This window comes from Trichoderma reesei (assembly GCF_000167675.1).
Source record: "Trichoderma reesei QM6a unplaced genomic scaffold TRIREscaffold_13, whole genome shotgun sequence".
Lineage (NCBI taxonomy): Eukaryota > Fungi > Ascomycota > Sordariomycetes > Hypocreales > Hypocreaceae > Trichoderma > Trichoderma reesei.
This window is the reverse complement of record NW_006711160.1, coordinates 145,374-163,729: the sequence shown is the minus strand read 5'-3', so window position 1 is coordinate 163,729 and position 18,356 is coordinate 145,374. Positions and strand designations below refer to the sequence as shown.

At 54.7% G+C, this 18,356-nt stretch overlaps 6 protein-coding genes across 6 annotated transcripts; 2 read left to right on the top strand and 4 right to left on the bottom strand.

Annotated features, from left to right (window-relative positions):
• Positions 1-90: 90 nt before the first annotated feature.
• Positions 91-2,006, top strand: TRIREDRAFT_22660 (uncharacterized protein). The gene is made up of 3 exons (XM_006966418.1): positions 91-130; positions 198-249; positions 331-2,006. Exons 1-3 carry the CDS (start codon positions 104-106, stop codon positions 1,995-1,997), a joined length of 1,746 nt encoding a protein of 581 aa, XP_006966480.1. The 5' UTR covers positions 91-103; the 3' UTR covers positions 1,998-2,006.
• Positions 2,007-2,305: 299 nt separating this feature from the next.
• Positions 2,306-3,217, bottom strand: TRIREDRAFT_108710 (uncharacterized protein; the record flags this gene model as incomplete). Its single annotated transcript, XM_006966462.1, has 6 exons — positions 2,306-2,458; positions 2,623-2,723; positions 2,856-2,864; positions 2,948-2,981; positions 3,100-3,150; positions 3,215-3,217. 6 exons carry the CDS (start codon positions 3,215-3,217, stop codon positions 2,306-2,308), a joined length of 351 nt encoding a protein of 116 aa, XP_006966524.1.
• A 619-nt stretch (positions 3,218-3,836) lies between these two features.
• On the top strand, positions 3,837-4,318 carry TRIREDRAFT_63972 (uncharacterized protein; the record flags this gene model as incomplete). The annotated part of the gene is made up of 2 exons (XM_006966549.1): positions 3,837-3,932; positions 4,148-4,318. The coding sequence occupies 2 exons, from the start codon at positions 3,837-3,839 to the stop codon at positions 4,316-4,318; spliced, it is 267 nt and encodes an 88-aa protein (XP_006966611.1).
• A 413-nt stretch (positions 4,319-4,731) lies between these two features.
• On the bottom strand, positions 4,732-8,916 carry rpb2 (beta subunit of DNA-directed RNA polymerase; the record flags this gene model as incomplete). The annotated part of the gene is made up of 3 exons (XM_006966461.1): positions 6,251-8,916; positions 4,957-6,185; positions 4,732-4,894 (listed from the first exon to the last, which is right to left on the bottom strand). The coding sequence occupies exons 1-3, from the start codon at positions 8,645-8,647 to the stop codon at positions 4,732-4,734; spliced, it is 3,789 nt and encodes a 1,262-aa protein (XP_006966523.1). The 5' UTR covers positions 8,648-8,916.
• A 587-nt stretch (positions 8,917-9,503) lies between these two features.
• On the bottom strand, positions 9,504-11,387 carry TRIREDRAFT_108706 (uncharacterized protein; the record flags this gene model as incomplete). Its single annotated transcript, XM_006966460.1, has 4 exons — positions 9,504-10,757; positions 10,815-11,053; positions 11,125-11,212; positions 11,337-11,387. 4 exons carry the CDS (start codon positions 11,385-11,387, stop codon positions 9,504-9,506), a joined length of 1,632 nt encoding a protein of 543 aa, XP_006966522.1.
• Positions 11,388-11,886: 499 nt separating this feature from the next.
• Positions 11,887-14,473, bottom strand: TRIREDRAFT_64167 (uncharacterized protein; the record flags this gene model as incomplete). Its single annotated transcript, XM_006966459.1, has 4 exons — positions 11,887-12,660; positions 12,731-12,998; positions 13,131-13,194; positions 13,324-14,473. 4 exons carry the CDS (start codon positions 14,471-14,473, stop codon positions 11,887-11,889), a joined length of 2,256 nt encoding a protein of 751 aa, XP_006966521.1.
• Positions 14,474-18,356: the final 3,883 nt, after the last annotated feature.

Here is an 18,356-nt window from a genome sequence, read left to right as displayed (position 1 = left end):
CGATGCCGAGCTATGCCTTGTCGGAAGCTCACTCGCATACTGAGCAGCGACACGAGGTTCGGCTCAGGCATACTAATCACACGAGACACTTTGCCGAAGCAGAATGGCGAACGTTGACGATCTCTTCAAGGTACGAAACAAGGATTTCTGATTCGTTTCAAAGTGCCAATTGCAGATGAATCTGACCGCCTGCACAGGCACACGGCTCCATCAGCAAGCGTAAACTGGACCAGCCCATCCGTGATCCCAGTCAGTCCATCACTGCCTACAGAGAGAAAGTGTGAATCCGCCTTGAACAAGATGCTGATTTGTTGGTGATTGCTGTCGCAGATGAAATCTACAAAGCCAGCAAGCTGAGCGACAGCTCCCACCCCCATGCGCAGGTCGAAGACGATGTAGACAACAACAACAACCCCCCTCCCGCCGATGATGACGACGGCGACTTCGGTCCCGAACTGCCGCCAGACGACGAAGAAGGCCGCTTCTTTGGCGGCGGCATCTCCAAGCAAGAGTCGGAGATCCTCGACTTCGTCGACAAGGCGGACGCGGGCGGCGACGTGGACAAGCTGGACAGCGCCTGGCTGCGGAAGACGGTGCTCAACCTCGAGAAGCTCATCAACAAGAACGCGGAGCTGCGCTCGCGATACGAGGACCAGCCGCAAAAGTTCATCGACAGCGAGGCCGACCTCGACGCCGAAATCAAGAACCTGTCGCTCCTGGCCGAGGCCTCGCACCTGTACGGGGAGTTTGTCAAGCTGGGCAGCGCGGCGAGCCTGGTCGGCCTGCTGACGCACGAGAACACGGACATTGCCATTGACGCGATTGAGATTATCGGGGAGCTCACGGACGACGATGTCGTCACGGAGACGGAGCAGTGGGATACCCTGGTCGGGGCCCTCATTGACAGCGACCTGCTGAGTCTGCTCGTCTCCAACCTGTCGCGCTTCAACGAGGACGACGAGTCGGATCGCAACGGCGTCTACCACTCCCTCAGCGTGCTGGAAAACCTCAGCTCTCAAAAGGCCGTCGCCACCCGGATGTGCGAGGAGGATGATTTGCTAAAGTGGCTGCTGCAGCGCATCCAGCGGACCGAATCGCAGGTATCCCAGAACAAGCAGTACGCCGCCGAGATCCTGGCCATTCTCACACAGGCAGCGCCCGAGAACCGGGAAAAGCTCGTCAGTCTGGACATTATCGACACCATGCTCCAGCTGGTGGCTCCGTATCGCCGACGAGACCCGGAAAAGGGAGGCCCGGAGGAGGAGTTTGTGGAGAACCTGTTCGAGTGCCTTACCTGCCTTGTAGACACGCCTGCGGGGAGGGCCAAGTTCCTGGAAGCCGAGGGAACCGAGCTCTGCCTCATCATGATTAAAGAAAGCAAGATAGCGAAACACCCTTCGCTGCGCCTGCTGGACCACGCAACCGCCGGCACCGCCAGCGTCGAGATATGCCAGCGCATCGTCGAGTCCGGAGGACTAAAGACGACATTTACCCTGTTTATCAAGACGCACGACCAGCGGCTCGTGGGGCCATTGCTCTCGATCTTCTCCTCCATGCTACGCTTTCTGCCGGCCGATTCCGCAGAACGCATCCGCCTGCTGGCAAAGTTTGTCGAAAAGGAGTACGAGAAGACGGCGAAGCTGGTCAAGCTGCACAGAGACTACACCGCGCGGATCAAAGCCGCCGAAGAGGAGCACCGGCAGGAGGCCGCACGCTCCGGCGGCGACGCGGAAGAGGACCGCGAGATACAGCTGCTGTCCCGGAAGATGGACGCCGGCTTGTTCAATCTGCAGCTCGTGGACGTCATTCTGGCGTGGCTCGTTGCGGAGGACGGGGGCGCGAAGCAAAAGATCCAGAAGCTGTTGGCGGAGACGGACGATGATTTAAGGGCGATTCGGAGGACGCTCAAGGAGCAGCTGGACGAGTTGGATACGAGTGAGGAGGATAGCAAGGAGTTGGGCGAGATGCTGGGCACGCTGATAGATTTCCTCGACTGAGGGGATCTAGGCAAGACTTGGATAATGTAGAACTAATAATGAGCAATGCGTAATAATCTTTTTTTGTTTCTTTCAAACTCGGAGTCTAAAATTTATGTAACACCTGACCAGACAGAGTATCCCGGACAAGCCATCATCTTCGTCCCCATCACCTCCTCTCAACCAGTGGTAGTATCAAGTATCAGTCAATGTCCCCCATCCATCGCATTCCAAAGAAATTATACGCTCCCTCCAAAAAGTATCAAACAGCTTCGTCCCCGTGTGTCCACCCAGCAGCAGCAGCATCATCATCTTTCGAACCCAGAAAATCACGCAGGCAGAGGCTTCACCTCAAACACGGCATCCAGCAGGTGCTTCACCACCGTAGCCTGGTTCTTCTGGCCCGCCTGCTTAATCACCTCAATCTGCTTCTCGGCCTCCTTGTTGGCCTCTTGCTCGGCGGCCTCGTTGCCCTTGCTGTGCTGTTGATCACGGAGAAGCGTTAGCAACTCTGATGTCACGGCCTTCCTTCTCCTACACCCTCCCTTTTTGTTCGGCGACTCTTCTCGTATGCCTTGTGTGGTTGTGTCGCTGGAAAATGGAGAGAGTGAGGGAGAGAGTAGGGGTAATATGGTGTCGTATATACCTCGGCTTCGAATTTCTTAAACTCTTCTTCCTTGCGAGCCTTGTACTCGGCGATTTCCCGCTTGGCCTCGTCGCGGGCCTCCTTGACGCGCTTGGTGCGGACTATAGGAACAGATGGGTCAATTGTCTGTCCTCATCTGCTTTTCGATGTGTTTGTATATAGGCTTCGTTCTGGCTTCGGAACGGGCGGCGGTCGATTGGGATGCTAGAAGCTACTTCGTGGGAAGTACTCACATTCTCGAGCTATGAGCACACAGAGTCAACGTTAGTGCCCTCCCATCATCCATCGAAAGGAGGCCTGGCAAGGTTGTTTATCAATAACGTACCCCTCTGGACAATCTTGGACGCCTCCCTCTCGGCCTACGCAAGACACGGAATCAGCACGTTGCATATCCACCATAATCTCGCACCGGTCTTATCGGTCGATAGCATCGCCGCAGGGGAGAATTGTTGTTGGGAATTCGTTTGAAATACGTACGTCGAGGAGGGTCTGGATACCGGCCGAGTTCTGCGCAGACTGCAATTCATTCTGTCAGCTAATAGGTTCTGACCACCCCCGATAGCTATCCTCTCCCCCCAATGTCGCAGCTCACCATCTTCACAGTATAACAACTCGCTCAAATCAGCTTGAAAAAGAGGACGATGGAAGCCTGAAATTCAGTAGATAATCTTGTTTGGAAGCGCAGGAAATGGGCAAGTCGCAGCTGTTGATAGCTCAGGATAGATGGAGAGTCGAGAGTAGAGCGACAGACGAGACAAGGCGGCAGGTCATTCATTACCTAAGACTGGCCGCTCTTGTCTTTCCAGGTCTGTCGTCACAAGCTCGGCCTGGCTTCGGCGTTAGAAGTGCGCTCCTGACGTACCCTTTTCCAGCTCCACTAACTGTACACAGGCAAAAGTATGGTACAGAACTGTTAATGCAGGGCGCCAGATGTACTTTGTAGCAGGTACCAAGCCAACAACTGGAAGTCTGACCACTCACAGACAGACAGACAGACAGCTCTTTTCAACGACTCTGAAATTCTCGATCTTCATAAGCCCGCGATACAGGTGTAATTCAACGCCTTCGATTCATCAATCACCACGCCATCAACTCACGAACATTCTCATCATCCAAGAGACTCTCTAATTCTCAGTCAATCCACCAATTCTCCAAATTTCTCAATAAAATCACCCACCCAATAATTCCTCGATCGTAAAACCACCACATCAACCATGTCCTCCGCATCCAAAATCTCCCTCGCCGCAACATCCCTCTTCACAGCCGGCGTCATCGTCTTCGTCCACTTCCAGCAAAAAGCCGACCAAGCCGTACGTCTCTCATCACATCATAATCTCGTCCCATCACTTCTTCATCCCATCTTGTCTCACTCAAATCCCATCTTCTCATCCAACTGTCCTCCTCCTCCATCAGCTACCTACCTCACCCCCCCCTTCGAGCGGTCTCAACCTCCCGACTCAACCACCTACTTCTCAAGTCCCCCTCAAGCTTCTTCCAGCCCCCCCTTTTCTCTAACAAAGAGCAGGCCATGCACGCCGGCGTCGTCCGCGACATGGAGCAGCAGCGTGTCAAGCGAGAGCGCCAACTTGACTTTGACATGCAGCGCGCCCTCGAGGAGGAGTACAAGCGCGAGCAAAACGTCCACAGCTCACTAGAACCGCTGGACAAGGCCTCTTCAACTACGCCCACGAGGTAACAGCAACAGCATCACTAAACATGATAATTTCTCTACTTAATCCCTTGTAAAACACTACGACAAAAGGACGAGCAGGCTCAAGGATATAGATGCTAGATATCACTTTTCTTATTTTTTTTTTAAACTTCTTCTTTGTATTATGTCTTTTCTCTACTTGTACAAATCATACTTCTCCGCTCAGCATTCATCTCGCTGGGCGCAGCAATAGGGGCATCAAAGGGCCCCCGTATCCATTTTCTCATAGAGCAATCTCAACCCATCTTTCCTGTTTCTCCAAAACGAAAAAAACAAAAAGCAAGAAAGCAGAAAAGACGTCCGCAAGATAACGTATTGGGATGATGATGCGATGAAAAGGCCGCTCCCTAGCCATATTCTTCTATTCTTATCCTTTTTCCCTCCCCTTACTTCATGTTTTACCTGACAGACGCGCCGGACCGGTCAGTAAACATTCGGGCGGCAATGTTCATCGACTGGAGCTCCTGGAACAAGAGCTTGGCCGCATAAGGGATGTGAATCTGCGCAATCTTGGTCTTGTTCTTGCACGGCCGGCACTCGAACGATTGCTTGGAGAGGTTGCTAAAGAGACATGTTAGCGTCAAAGTCAATGGATACAGAAACAAGAGACAAGGTTAACGTACGCAATGGGCGTCATGAGTCCACAAATCTCGCAAATGTGAACTCGGAAGGCGTCAGACACCTCAAACAATCGCTCCTTGAGGAAGGACGCGGCTCCGTGTGCAATCATGCAATCACGCTCCATTTCTCCGAATCGGAGACCACCGTCTCGGGCACGACCCTCCACCGGCTGTCGCGTCATGATCTGCACCGGACCTCGGGCACGAGCGTGGATCTTGTCGTCCACCATGTGGCGAAGTCGCTGGTAGTATGTTGGTCCAAAGAAGACCTGGGCCCTCAGCTTGCGGCCCGTGTGACCATTGTACATGATCTCGAAGCCTCGGGACTGGTAGCCGTGCTTTCGCAGCAGCTCCGAGACCGAGTCGACCGTAACATCAGTAAAGGGTGTCGCATCACCCTCCATGCCCTCCAACGTAGAGACCTTGCTTAGGAGACACTCAATCAAGTGAGCGATTGTCATACGAGACGGAATGGCGTGGGGGTTGATGATGATGTCGGGCGTGATTCCCTCTCTGGTGAACGGCATGTCCTCCTGCCGGTAAGTGACACCAATAGTGCCCTTTTGTCCGTGACGAGACGCAAACTTGTCACCAATCTGCGGAATCTTGGTCGTGCGGACCCGGACCTTGACATACTTGACATTGTCCGCGTTGACCGTCACGATGACAGAGTCCACGATGCCGTTCTCGGTGCTGCGCAGGGGTGTCGAGATATCACGCCTCTGGTGCATTGTAGTTCTGGTGCCGAGATCTTGCGTGTCGGCGTCAATCGGCGCAGTCTTGCCGATGATGATGTCCTCTCCTGAAACACGGACGCCAGGAGCGACGATGCCGTCCTCGTCCAGCTTGTCGTATGTGCCGTGCTTCATGCGGAGGGTGTTCTGGTGGAACGGCTTCTCAAACACTTCGGTGTAGTTCAAGCCCACCTTCTTCTCCTGATCCGAGTAGGATCGGAAGAAGAGACTTCGGAAGAGGCCTCTGTCGATGCTACTCTGATTCATGATGACCGAATCTTCCTGGTTGTAGCCAGAGTAACAAGCAATGGCTACAATGGCGTTTTGTCCAGCCGGCAGCTCGCGGAACTTTAAAAACTCCATAGAGCGGGTCGTACCCAGCGGCTTCTGGGGGTAGTAGAGAATGTTGGCCATGGTGTCCATGCGCCGGGAATAGTTGGTGAGGAAGAAACCCATGGCTTGTTTACCCATGGCAGATTGGTAGGTGTTACGGGGGGACTACACGCAGTCAGCACCTGTTCAATAGGGTTCAAAAGAATGGACAAAAGATGTGGGTGACATACCTGGTTGTGATCGGGGAAAGGAATGATGCTCGCGCAGATACCCAAGATCATGCTTGGATGAATCTCGCAGTGCGTGTACATGTGCGTTGTTGGGTTTGTCCTCGTCTTGAGTCGCTTGTTCGGATCGTCGCCCACGTCCTCTTCGGTGGCAATGCCTGCCTTCTGGGCACGATACAGCTCGAGATCCTCGGGAGTCATGCAAATCATGGCCGTCTCCTCTTCCTCGGCGTCGAGATACTCAACCGCACCAGCCCTGATGAGCCCCTCCCATCCAATCTTCATGCTTGGGTCTTCTGGCGGCTCGGCCTGCTCTTGGGCCAACTTATTAACGAGGTCTTTGGTCAGTACCAAGTGGCCCTTTGGAATGCCAGTGTCCGACTCTTCATCTTGCTGGACGGTAAAAACGGGTCGCATGACACGGCCAGCATCCGAGAAGATCTTGAACTCTTGGTCTCGAATTTCTCTGACGAGGGAGACCTCGTACTGCAGGTAGGATTTACGACGAGTGTCCACGACCTGCTGGACGAGATGCTTAGGGTCCTGGTGAATGCCCACCCAGACACCGTTGACGAAGATCTTGGTCGCGTGAGGATAACGCAGTGGCTCGTATTCCTCGACCACTTCCATGCCCCTATTGATCATAAACTCAATCAAGGGCTCTGACGGAGAGCCGACACTGACATAACACATCAGAGACAGGTTCTTGACAAGGCCACAGGCCTGTCCTTCGGGTGTCTCGGCCGGGCAGACGAGACCCCAATGGGTGTTGTGAAGCTGTCGAGGCTTCGCCAGCTTGCCATCTCTTCCGATGGGCGTGTTGGTACGCCGCAAATGCGAGAGGGTCGAGGCAAACGTGTAGCGGTTGAGCACCTGAGACACACCTGCGGTCGAGCTCATGGCCTTCTTCTGATCACCCCAGTTTCCAGTGGCGAGCGAGTACTTTAGGCCGTTTGAAAGCGTGCCGGGCTTGATGCCGACGGCGAGATTGAAGTGTCGGTTGCCCTCCACGCACCGTCTCAGATAATTGGCCAGCTCGGTGTTCATTCTTCGCATGATGCCACGGAACAGCTTGGCCAGCAGAGGACCCGCCAGGTCCAGCCGCTTCTTTCCAAAGTGGTCACGATCGTCGGGTTCTCTTCTGCCGAGTGCGCACTGCAGCAGTTTGTGCACCATGTAGCCCAAGAAGAAGGCCTTTCTGGTCTCGCTACCTTCTGTCTGGGAAATGTGAGGCAGCGTCTCCTTTTGGAGGATATCCTTGGCCACACGGACACGCTTCTCACGGCCGAGACCCGCTTGGTCTCGGTTACCACGCTTTCCGATGAAGTCCAGAGCGACCTCTCGGTCCTGGACACAGAACGCCTCCTCAATGCATGGCCGAAGCATTTCCAGCATCTGACTGTCGTTTCGGTCGTAGCAAATATGGTTCAGGATGTCCTCATCGGAAACGACACCCAGGGCGCGGAAGACAATGGCGACAGGAAGATCCGACTTGACAAAGGGCAGGGTCGTGTGAATGGTCTGACCAAAGCCTCCGCGGGCAGAATCTCCCTTGCCGTACAGCTTGAGCATCATGCTTGAGATGAGCCTCGAGCCCTTTTCGAGCGCACTTCGAATCTCCGCCGTATAGGTGTAGGCACTAGGCTGGGCCTTTTTGAACACTTGGACGATGTTGGCAGCAGATCTCTCCTGGGCGATGAGGACCTTTTCACTGCCATTGATAACAAAGTAGCCGCCCTGGTCGTAGGGACACTCGTTGACGAGAAACAGGCTGTCGTCGGTCTCGCGACTCAAATGACAGATCTTGGACTTGACCATGATGGGCAGCTTGCCCACGAAGACCATATCCTTCCAGTCTTCGGACTTGCCAATGTTGTGGTCATCTTCGCCAGCCTCTTCCTCCTCCCACTCGAGCTTTGTAGGGGCCTCGCCGGTCCTTGCGTACTCTTCCTGCTGGGCGTCGTCCATCTCGTGCAACGGAATCTCCTTCTCGACGGCGGCGGACAGTTTCTTGGTAATCTTAATGTACAGCGGACTGGCGTATGTCAAGTTGCGATCTCGGCACTCGTACGGAAGCAGGGAGGTGACGGTTCCGTCCGTCTCACTGATAGTGGGGCGTGACACCATGACGCTTCCAAACTTGATCTCATATCGACGAAGGGCTATTGTCCGGCCGGGCGGCGAAGGCGGGTTGGGCTGGTCGAGGGTGATGGTGGAGTATTCGTTTACGAGGTCCTGGATTGTCGTCTGCGTGAACTCGTCAAAGGAGTCTGTCTGCTGCGAGACGAGGCCCTTGGTCTCGAAGAAGGAGGAGATGACGGTCCAGCAGTCCTCGGGGGTGATGCCCTCGTCCTCGTCTCCATAGTTTTCGTAGTCGTAGTCGTCCTCGTAATCAGCCATGATGACAGTAGGCGATGCTTGTCAGGGTCTTTGATCAATAGAACGTCGGTCTACCCAAGTCTCCTTCGAGAAAACTCCTGCAGCTCCTCACTCGAAGCAACTCTCGCGCTCGTGGGTGCAGCCTCGTCCTCGCGCCTGGGGAGGGACCGCTCGAATCCGGGAAGCTCTCGACGAGTCAGCAGCGATCCGATGCCTGTCACCAAGCGAGCATCCGCGAGCGATCCCGGCAGAAAGAGCCTCCTCGACACAAAGAGCTCCTGCGAAATTGGCGGGTTGCGCACGATGAAGGTTGATGGCGGAGAGCAGCAACTTTTTCGTGGTGATGATGGAATTTCTGAGGCGAAAAGGATCCCGCCAGATGCTGCGGCGCGCGACGTGCTTACAGAAGCCTCGAAGCCTTGGGCTAGCACCGGTTGGGCTTAGCGCCTCGATACAACAATTGCCACTCTGGAATCACTTTGCAATTACATAAGCAAGAAGAACTGGCCGACCTCTTGATGCTCACAATTAGAAGCAGGATGTGTATCTAGACCCAGCTAGACCTCTCCAGAGCATCCTTCAATTGGATGGGTTAGCTGCCTCTTGTAAGCTTTAGTGAGAGCGTTGGATATACAGTAAACCTTAGTATGGATCCATGGCTGCATCTGACATCTGCTGTAAATCCCCGCCATGCATTATGCGATACAGCCATTGTTCCCTAACAAGTCGGGTACATGAAATTCGCGGCAATGCTTCACGGTCTTAGATTTGCCCATACAAGTGTCTCTAACGCTATGCAAGATGTTCTCTATATCCAATTGAAAAGACGCCCACCATCCTCAAGCCCATTGTAACGGAGGAGGATCCTACACAGCTCTCACGTTGGAGGCATCAAAAGTCCCATGCCCTGCGCAATCTTGCGTGCCAGAGCCTTCTTCAAATACCACTCTCTTGCCAGGGACCGTGTCATCTTGGCAAACGCGGCGGGCGATATGCGACCTCTCTCAACCGCGCGCCCCAGCATGAAGATGGCGTCGCCCAGTGCTCTCTCTTCCGCCACGACCCTGTACAGCTGATTGGCGACTACCGTCGGGGCCACTAACAGCTCGTCGATATCAGGAACAACGTAGCTCCTCGAGCCTTCGATCACGGCATCTGCCTTACGCAGAGCATCATGAAGAATGTTCGTGTTGGAGGTAATGACGTTGGATAACTGAGTGAGCTGCCCCATCTCTGCTTGTAGGGCGGACATGGCAGACAGCATGGCAGACTGCTGTGCCTCTAGTCCGGCCATACTGGACTCATTCTGCTGTCGACTGCGTTGCCGGATGGACGCCAGGGTCTGGGCGAGCTGTCGAAGAAGAGCATCCTTCTCGGGATTTGGAGGAATGGGAGGGGGTTCGATACCATGAGACGAGATCTCCAAATTCAGCGAATCGTCGAGGAGATTTGGTGGAGGCGGTGGTTTCTGCTGTACGGGTTGAAGTGGTTGCTGTTGCTGGTGCGGCGGAAGTGGAATTCTATCCCATGCCTGCTGCTGCTGGGTTGGCTGCCACTGCCCCTGTGGTGGTAACTGTCCATGTGGATATTGACCTGCGAATGGAGAAGTTGGCCCCAGAGGTGGCTGAAATTGCGGCAGAGGCTGCGGATGCGTCTGAGGAGGTGATTGGGGGGGATAAGGCCCCTGAGCGTTTGCGTACGGAGGGAGTGATTGAGTATGAGGCTGAGGTTGGTAGGGTGGCCTGGATACTTGAGCCTGCGGCGGGAGGGGGGGAGCAGAATCATATCTAGAGGGTATTCCAGCGCTGGGTGGGCTAGGAGAGGAGAGATGAGGGTGTGGAGGAACCGGCGGTGGGCGAGCCTCTTGTCGAGGCGTCTCTTGCCGAGGAACTTCTTGATGGGGTTTCGGGGGCGGCGGTGGTGGACGGGGTTCTTCTTGACGTGTATGAGGCGGCGCAGGAGATGATTTCGGGGGAAGCGGCCTTTCTGGGGGATGGGGGGCAATCGGAGGCGGCTGTTGGGGGGGAGGCGGGCTCTGGGCAGCCGCACGAGCCTGCTGGCGCGCGATAACCGGAGGCTCTTTTGCAAAGATGTCGGTCAAGACGGAGAGAAGGTCATTCAGGGTCGATTTCTGTGCGAAGCCGTCAGCTGCGTGTAAAGGAGAAACTGGCATGACGGCATGACCTACATCCCAAAAGTCCACCCAGCCAGCCAGATACGGGTGATAGACCTGGCCCTGGGGGTCGACATGCTGGCCCGGGCGGACCATCATCGTGTCCGTCGGCGTCACATACACCAGCGGCGCCTCGCGCGGGTACGCATGCGGCACCCATATTGAGACTGGAAACCGGTATGTGGCGCCTCGGAAGAGGACGGGGATTGTGCCCTTTAGGTGCAACAGCAGGGCGCTGGCGCCATTGGGGAAGGCTGTAAGCCGAATCGTCAGTTCTGGGAGGACGAGAACAGTTACGAAAGTAGAGGGAGAGGCGCAATCGTACTGTGAACATCGGTCCGTGGCGCAAGCGTTGGGTATCGAGCGAGGACAGTGGCGACGTCGTTGTAGGTGCGGTTGACGTCGTGATATTCCTGGCCATGGTTGCAAACGATGGTCAGATGCGGGGTGTTGCTGGTGTTGAGACTGCGCAACAAGAGGCAGGACTTGCGGGAGGCAAGGAGGTGCTGTTCAGATGGCGATGGCAGGGGCACTTACGCTCGTCAGGACGCTGTACAGCCAGTTAAGCACGTGCTGTTGGACGGGCATCGTGGAGGCGATGCTTGCAGATGCGCAACAGCAGAAGAGCAGACACGAGATGCTGGAGTTGGAGGAGCTGCAGGTGAATGACGGCTCCGCGCATGACGAATGAATGGCTCAAGCAGCTGGAGAGCTCCGGGCAGCTTGGGGCTCCACTGGCAGGCGGTTACATGGATATGTAGGTAGGTAGTGGGGTGCCGCAGCCCTGTAAGCCCTGTAAGCCCTGTAAGCCCTGTAAGCCCTGTAAGCCCTGTAACTGCTCTGCTGTTGCACCTGACGACATCTTCACGTTGGCCACGTAAGGACTGTGCTCCATCATTTCAAGAAGCTACATGAAATGCATCCAGCTTGTTATCGAACACACGAGGCTCCTATTATCTATCAATCGTCTACATTGGAAGCTGTTCGAGCATCACCAAATCCTGCGCCGGCCACGTGCTCCCCAGGTTGAATCCTGAATTCTCACTCTACACTCTAAACGAAAAGGTATCATATATAAAAACAGTCATCAGTCATCCAACGCAAAGCACCGCTCGCTACTCTCCGCATTGTTCCCCCACCAGTTGGGCATCTCGATAATCTTGCCCGCGCCAAAGCACAGGAAGATGAGCAGCATGTTAAAGTTGAAGCCGGCATCAAAGGCCGCCGCCAGGATATAGTTCCACCGTGCCCACAGGTCATAGCGGTAGCGGTACGCCAGGAACATGACGACGAAGCCCCCGATGAAGCTCGACGTGTAGCCCGTGCTGATGTTGCCGTAGAAGATGGACATGGCGGAGAAGAAGATGGTGGTGTTCCACAGGTGGAACTTGGCCCGCGGGAACGCCTTGTGCAGCAAAAAGATGACGACGGGGCACACGGCGCCCACGAGGAAGCCGTAGGGCACGGGCTTGTAAATGTCCTGCTTGAAGAGGCGGCTGGGGCCGACGAGCACGTACTGGACGCCCGACGTCAGCGACGAGGCGAGCGCCTGGCCCGTCCACTGGTGCGTGGGATCCTCCTTGGCCCCGGACAGGTAGTCGCGCTTGGTGTCGATGACCCAGCGGATGACGGCGTAGTCGATGGGGATGCCAATGGCCGAGCCAAAGACCTGCGAGAAGAAGACGGCCTTGGGCGGCACGTGCATGTAGTGGCCAATCTTCATGTCCTGGAGGTTGAGCTGCGCGCGGTACCAGGCGTCTCCGGCGATGGCGCCGTACGTCGAGGCGCCGCAGGGGTTCTTGAAGCCGGACACGGCGTTGACCATGACGCCGTACAGGAGCTCGTTTGTGGTTCCGATGGGCTAAGAGAGCCATGGGTCAGTATGACAAGACACCGAGGCGGCATCGGGGTTGGGGGTTGGCCATTCTTACCAGCTGAAAGTTGGACAGGGCATACAGCCAGCCCAGCGGCACGACAACAAGAGCACCCGTCGCAATGGCCACAAAGTACGTCCACACGGGGATGAAGAGCAAGTTCTTGGCGACCATGACAATGAGCATGACAAACGACACCAAGAACAAGGCAGCGAACCACCAGAAGGGGATCTCGTCGTACGGCCGCTGCAGGATGTTGATTTGGTCCTTGTACTGCTCCGTGATCTTGCCCGAGTCCTTCTTGGTCGACCGCTCCTTGAGCTTCCTGAAGCTCTCCTTGATCTGCGGCCAGCCAAAGAGCACCATCCAGACGAGGGCGGATGAGTAGGAGGCGTAGTCGAAGAACATGCTCCAGAGGCTCTGGGTGCCGACGTAGAGCTCGCCATACTGTTCATACGCCGTCTCGTTGAGCTTGGCATCTGCAGTCAGGAGGTCGGTCAAGGGGTACGCTGTTCCGTTTTCTATATAATTGCCAGTCAGCTTTCAAACTTTACATCGCCGCGCACCAATAAGAAGGGGAAGAAAAAAAGAAGAAGAAAAAGAAAAGGGGGGGGGGGGGGGGGGGGGGGGGGGGGGGACTAGGAACATACCCAAAAAGACACGGTTGGACATGAGAGCGTGATGCCAGCTTCCGAGGCCGCCAAACTTGGCCGCCGGAATGAGGATCCAGCAGTTGACGACAAAGGCGGCAAACAGGACGACCTGCGTCCACCAGGGCGTCAAGAACAGGCTGCCGTTAGTCGAGATGCTCGACCAGTCCAGCGACAGGTTGAGGAAGCCCATGCCGCCGAAGCCCGCGCCAACAAAGTTGGCCGTCTTGTTGTGCGGCGCGACCCAGCACAGGAACGCCAGGGAGCCGAGAAAGGGGAAGACGAACTCGGGCAGGAACTGCCACAGGATGACGGCGCCCATGACGGCGAAGAAGACGACCATCTGCTTGCGCGAGGCGCGGCTCGGGCTCTCGCGCTGCTTCTTCTGCGTCTCGAAGAGCGCCGTCTGGCACAGCGACTGGAACCAGGGGTACTGCGGGTCGTAGATGAGGAACTGGCGGGCCAGCGCCGCGTACGAGTAGCCCGTCCAGGTGATGGCCAGCATGAAGAAGGTGGCCACCGCGCCGTTGACGGGCTGGTTGAAGTAGAGCTCGGACATGGAGATTGGGGTGTAGCCCAGGTTGTACGTCGCGCCCGACGCGGCCGAGATGGTCACCAGGACGTGCTCCTTGGTGCTGAAGGGGCCCGGGTTGAGGCTGAAGCCCCATCTGGTCCCGGGGATGCCCACCCACCAGGCCGGAAGCACCTTGGCCAGCCACACGCCGACGTAGTTGGACGCGATCTGGACGAAGAAGACCGAGTACGGCGCATACGTCGTCCGGTAGTGGGCCATCTGCGACAAGAAGGCGCCGGGAGCGACGAAGAGGATGGTCAGGAGGAAGTACCGAAACGTCAGCGTCGGCTCCGTGGGGTCGTCCTTGAAGCTGACGATGCGCCTGACGTACGGCGGGATGTCCTTGATCCGGGGGTCATCCTCGTCGACGACCTCTTCCTCGCCGTTCTCGTTGGTCAGGGTGTACAGCGTCTTGCCGGCAGTGAGGTCCTCCTTGGATTCGACGTCGAGGTTCGCGCCGGCCTTTTCGTCAACGCCGAGGATGTCGGCGTCTTGTTTTCGGCTGCGAGGCTCCTCGGTGATGATGGGGCCGGCCGAGACGACTTCGTCTGTCTTTTCCAGCTGAGCGGACGCCATGTTTGGTAGAGACGGGGCCCGGACAACGCAGCCGGAGCTCTACAAAGCGCGCGACAGAGACTTTGCGACGGGACGGGGAGAGAGAGAATGGCTTCGATTACTGCATCATGAGAGGAGGGCAGGCAAGGGCTTATTTATTCAGGCTCGCAAAAGACGGAGCAGCGTTACGTTAAAGAAACTCGCCATCTCGGACATCTCGCGGGGCCCCAAACCAGCACGAGTAACGCCGTCGTTGTTCTTGTCTCTCCATCCGACTGTCACCACCAGTCACCAAAGAGAGCAGCAACTGCGGCATCACAACGAATGCTGACAGTGGCAACCTGCGGCCAAGCTCATCGGCACGAGAGATCCGAGAAAGTGGAGGGCCGGGGCAGCACGCAATGGCAGGGGCTCAAGACGAAGCTTAATAAACAGACATGTGCTCGATACAAGAGGGCGTGAGGCGAATCCCTCGCTGCAAACGGACCAAGCTTGTCGTACCAGGGACGCCCTTTACGGGTAGAGATGGGCTTCGTTCAAGGTTGTCAAGACTAGGGTTTCTTCGTATAAGACGAGCAGAGAACGGTGGGGGGGGGGGGGGGAACCGGTGTTGGTGACCGGGCTAAAAGCGGGATTGCCATCGAGCGCCACATCGTGAAAAGGTGAAGGACTGCCGGCTGGGCAAAAGATTCACAATCCAGAGAGAGAAATGCTCTGTAATAGTCGGCAGTGAAGCTATTCGCCGAGGTCATTGGCACTGACATGCGACAACCAGACCATGAAACGTCTGCCTACAAACAGAGTTGTCTTATTCCATCCAACTCACATTCACCAAGCATATACCTAAGTTGCTCATCATGGCCTCTCTAGCTGGAGTTGCCCGCGGCTTACATGGCTCTTCTTCTGTCGGCATCGTGCCGCAATCCGTCCCTCCAACACAGACCCGGGATCTTTTGCTTTCAAGGCGCCCAATCAGTCCAATCCAGACGTAATTCGATGCAGCCACTTGCTCCTAATCAAGGTGACTATATGACTGTAGTTTCATGGTTCCCGCTCCATCAAGTCGGTCCAATCGCTCGGAGAAATTGTCTGCAATGGTATATAGACAAGCAATCAAGCGTCGGCAGCAAAAAGAGAGAAGCAAAGGAAAAAAAAAAAAACGACACGGACAAGGGTGATGGTGTCATCGGGGGCTAGTCTACAACAGGGCATACCCACGTGGGAATGGAGCCATCGTTATTGAGATGCTTAAATCCTTGATCTCTTATGTTCTTTGACGACGAAGAATGGCTGAGGGTGTTGTTTCCAGAGGCCGGTTGTGCATGGAGAGAATCGGATAATTATAGTGCCAGTCGGCCCTAGCACAAAGGTCTTTTTTTGAGGAAAAGAAGAAAAAAAGAAAGGTTTGGTATCCCGGCAACTTACTGGGGGAAAGGGTAATGAAGAATCCGTTCTCCAGACGAAGCCGGAGTGATAATATGGAGCTTCTCACCTTCGGGCCTTGTGGAGAGCGGCTCGAATGAGGGGCCCTCGTCAACGCACCAACCGGGACTATTTTACCACGAGGAACTTTTTTCTTTCTCCTTGTGTCTTGCTCTCATCCAAAACCTGCTGATGCGGATGCGGTTCTTCGGAATGTCAGACGGTTTCGCCTAACATCGGATATAGCTACCGAGTCGTCGCATGCTTCTCGAGATTGACCCGTTCTAGATTACAAATACGAAGTTGGAGCATGAATGTGACGCCGCTCCATTCCCTCATGCTCCAGCCTGATACTAAGGCTCCAAAGCGCATGTCGTTGCCAGGAAATCTTCGAGTACCACTAATTGTGTATGTCCGTGGCTATCGTCTCATTCCAAGGCCAAAGTGATATATGGACATATCTAGGAAACGCCCATAGCCGAGTGCCCAAGAGTACCTAGTGCCTCTTATGCAGTATACCTACCCTCTTGAGAAGCAAAGGCAAGTCCTCAACATGGAGATACGTCTAGCAGAGCATGCAAGTACTATCTGCAGCTATCGAGATCGGATCCATTGTCAGTACCACAGTACTCTCGGTAGATTTGCCTAAAGATAAGTACATAGGTATGCACGACCCGGTATTTTGGGCGCGCTTGAGCGAGAAGCAACAAGGGGGCCGGCTTCCTTACCGAGTGTCGTTGCAGACGATTTCTCTGGTCAGTCTATTAACTTAGCCTTACATTAATGACTTTGCCTGGTGTCTGATATGAGTTAACGGAATTTCACACTGATTGTTCACTTGTAGGGTAGGAGGGAGGGTATGAGGGGCAGCATCTAGTGCTTTACGACAAAGAGTTAGCACTGGCACATGGAAGCAGAAATGGACCAGCAAACATGTCATATCCCAACAAGAAAGCATCGCTATTTCTAGAGAAAAAAAAATAGAAAAGGAAAGAAGTTGGTCGCTCTACCCTGCATTGTCAATACGCCAGAGGATTTCCCAGAGAAGGTGATAAAGGAAACCAGTCGAAAAAAGCAAAAAAAAGAAAGAAGCGATTGGATGGCACTAGAGCTTTGCTCCCGGCAGGGCTTGAACCTGCGACCTTCGCATTACCAAAGACTTGTGGTGCAAGTATTAGTACGAAGCTCTAACCAACTGAGCTACGGAAGCCATTCCGAATCAGAAAGTAGTGGAGAAGATCCACTGTCGAGATTCACTCGCTTGTTGAGCTGACGGCGGCTATTTGGATATATAGACCATACTCATGCCCTCATGATTAGAGTCTCTGACAACTGGCGATACGCAAGGGTTGGGATTGCAGTTGGAACGACTGGAGAATGAGTTGAAAAAATGCTACCTAGGCTGGGGATGGAGATGGCTCTTGGCTTTGGCAGAGATATACCCTGCGACACTTTCTTTATGCATCAAATAGACAGGAAGGTGTAAGATTGTGCTTAAGAGCAGAGGTACTTGAGCCTGTACGACGAGATACAGCGAATGTTCCAGTGCTGTATATATACAGACATCATGGCCATCTAAGTCAAAAGAGATACTAGGTAGGTAGTAGTAGGTGTAGGTATCAAGGCCCGAAACCTGTGGCTGCTCGGACATGCAAGGTACGCTTAGTCTCTGATTGGCTGCGCAACTTAGCCGAGCCAGTTGACAACTCGAGCAGGGGTCCATTTCTGGGATTTGGTCACCTTAAGCAACCACTTAATCCTGCCGTCAGCTGTGACCTTCTTATATCATCCAGCCCTCAATCTGGGGGTAAAGAGGGCTCCTCAGCAGTAAAGACTCTCCAACAACTGTCTGATTGAGGAGGCTGAAGACGGAAGTGCACCGAGAGCCAAATGCATCACCTGTCGATACATCACGTGCCAGTCAGTGCCTGTGGAAGCCTCACGCCGAGAAAAAGAAGGAGAAGAAGAAGAAGAAGAAGAAGAGAGAGAGAGAAAGCACCATCCTCTGCACTAAAAAGCAGCATCATCTTGGTCCCCCTTCCATCAAACGTCTCCCGCCTTCGCCCGACCTCTTCCAAAGCCTCTAGTGCCCGCCCAAGTTATTCCATCCGGTGGCGTCGAACGGCCTCCCGACCGGATCGTCGGATTCGCTCAAACCGCCCAACGCGAACACAAAACGGCGTCGAGCTAAGTAACGAGGGACGACGGAATTACCTACATTAATAATTGGACAGGCCATCCCCCGAAGGCCCGTTTTCGCCACGAAAAGAACAACGCTTCGAAGAAAAAAATCGGACCACCTGGTCGCTGCGGACGTATCATCTTTTCCCGCACCAACGGACATTTCGATCCACTGGCCCTTTCGGAGGCATTCATTCTCCATCCTGGTTCTTTGTTCTTGTGACACCTGCATCTCTTAATACAAGTCATCTACACTCTCAAGAGATCCTTTTTGCAGTCATCGGCAGCTGGTCTGCAGATT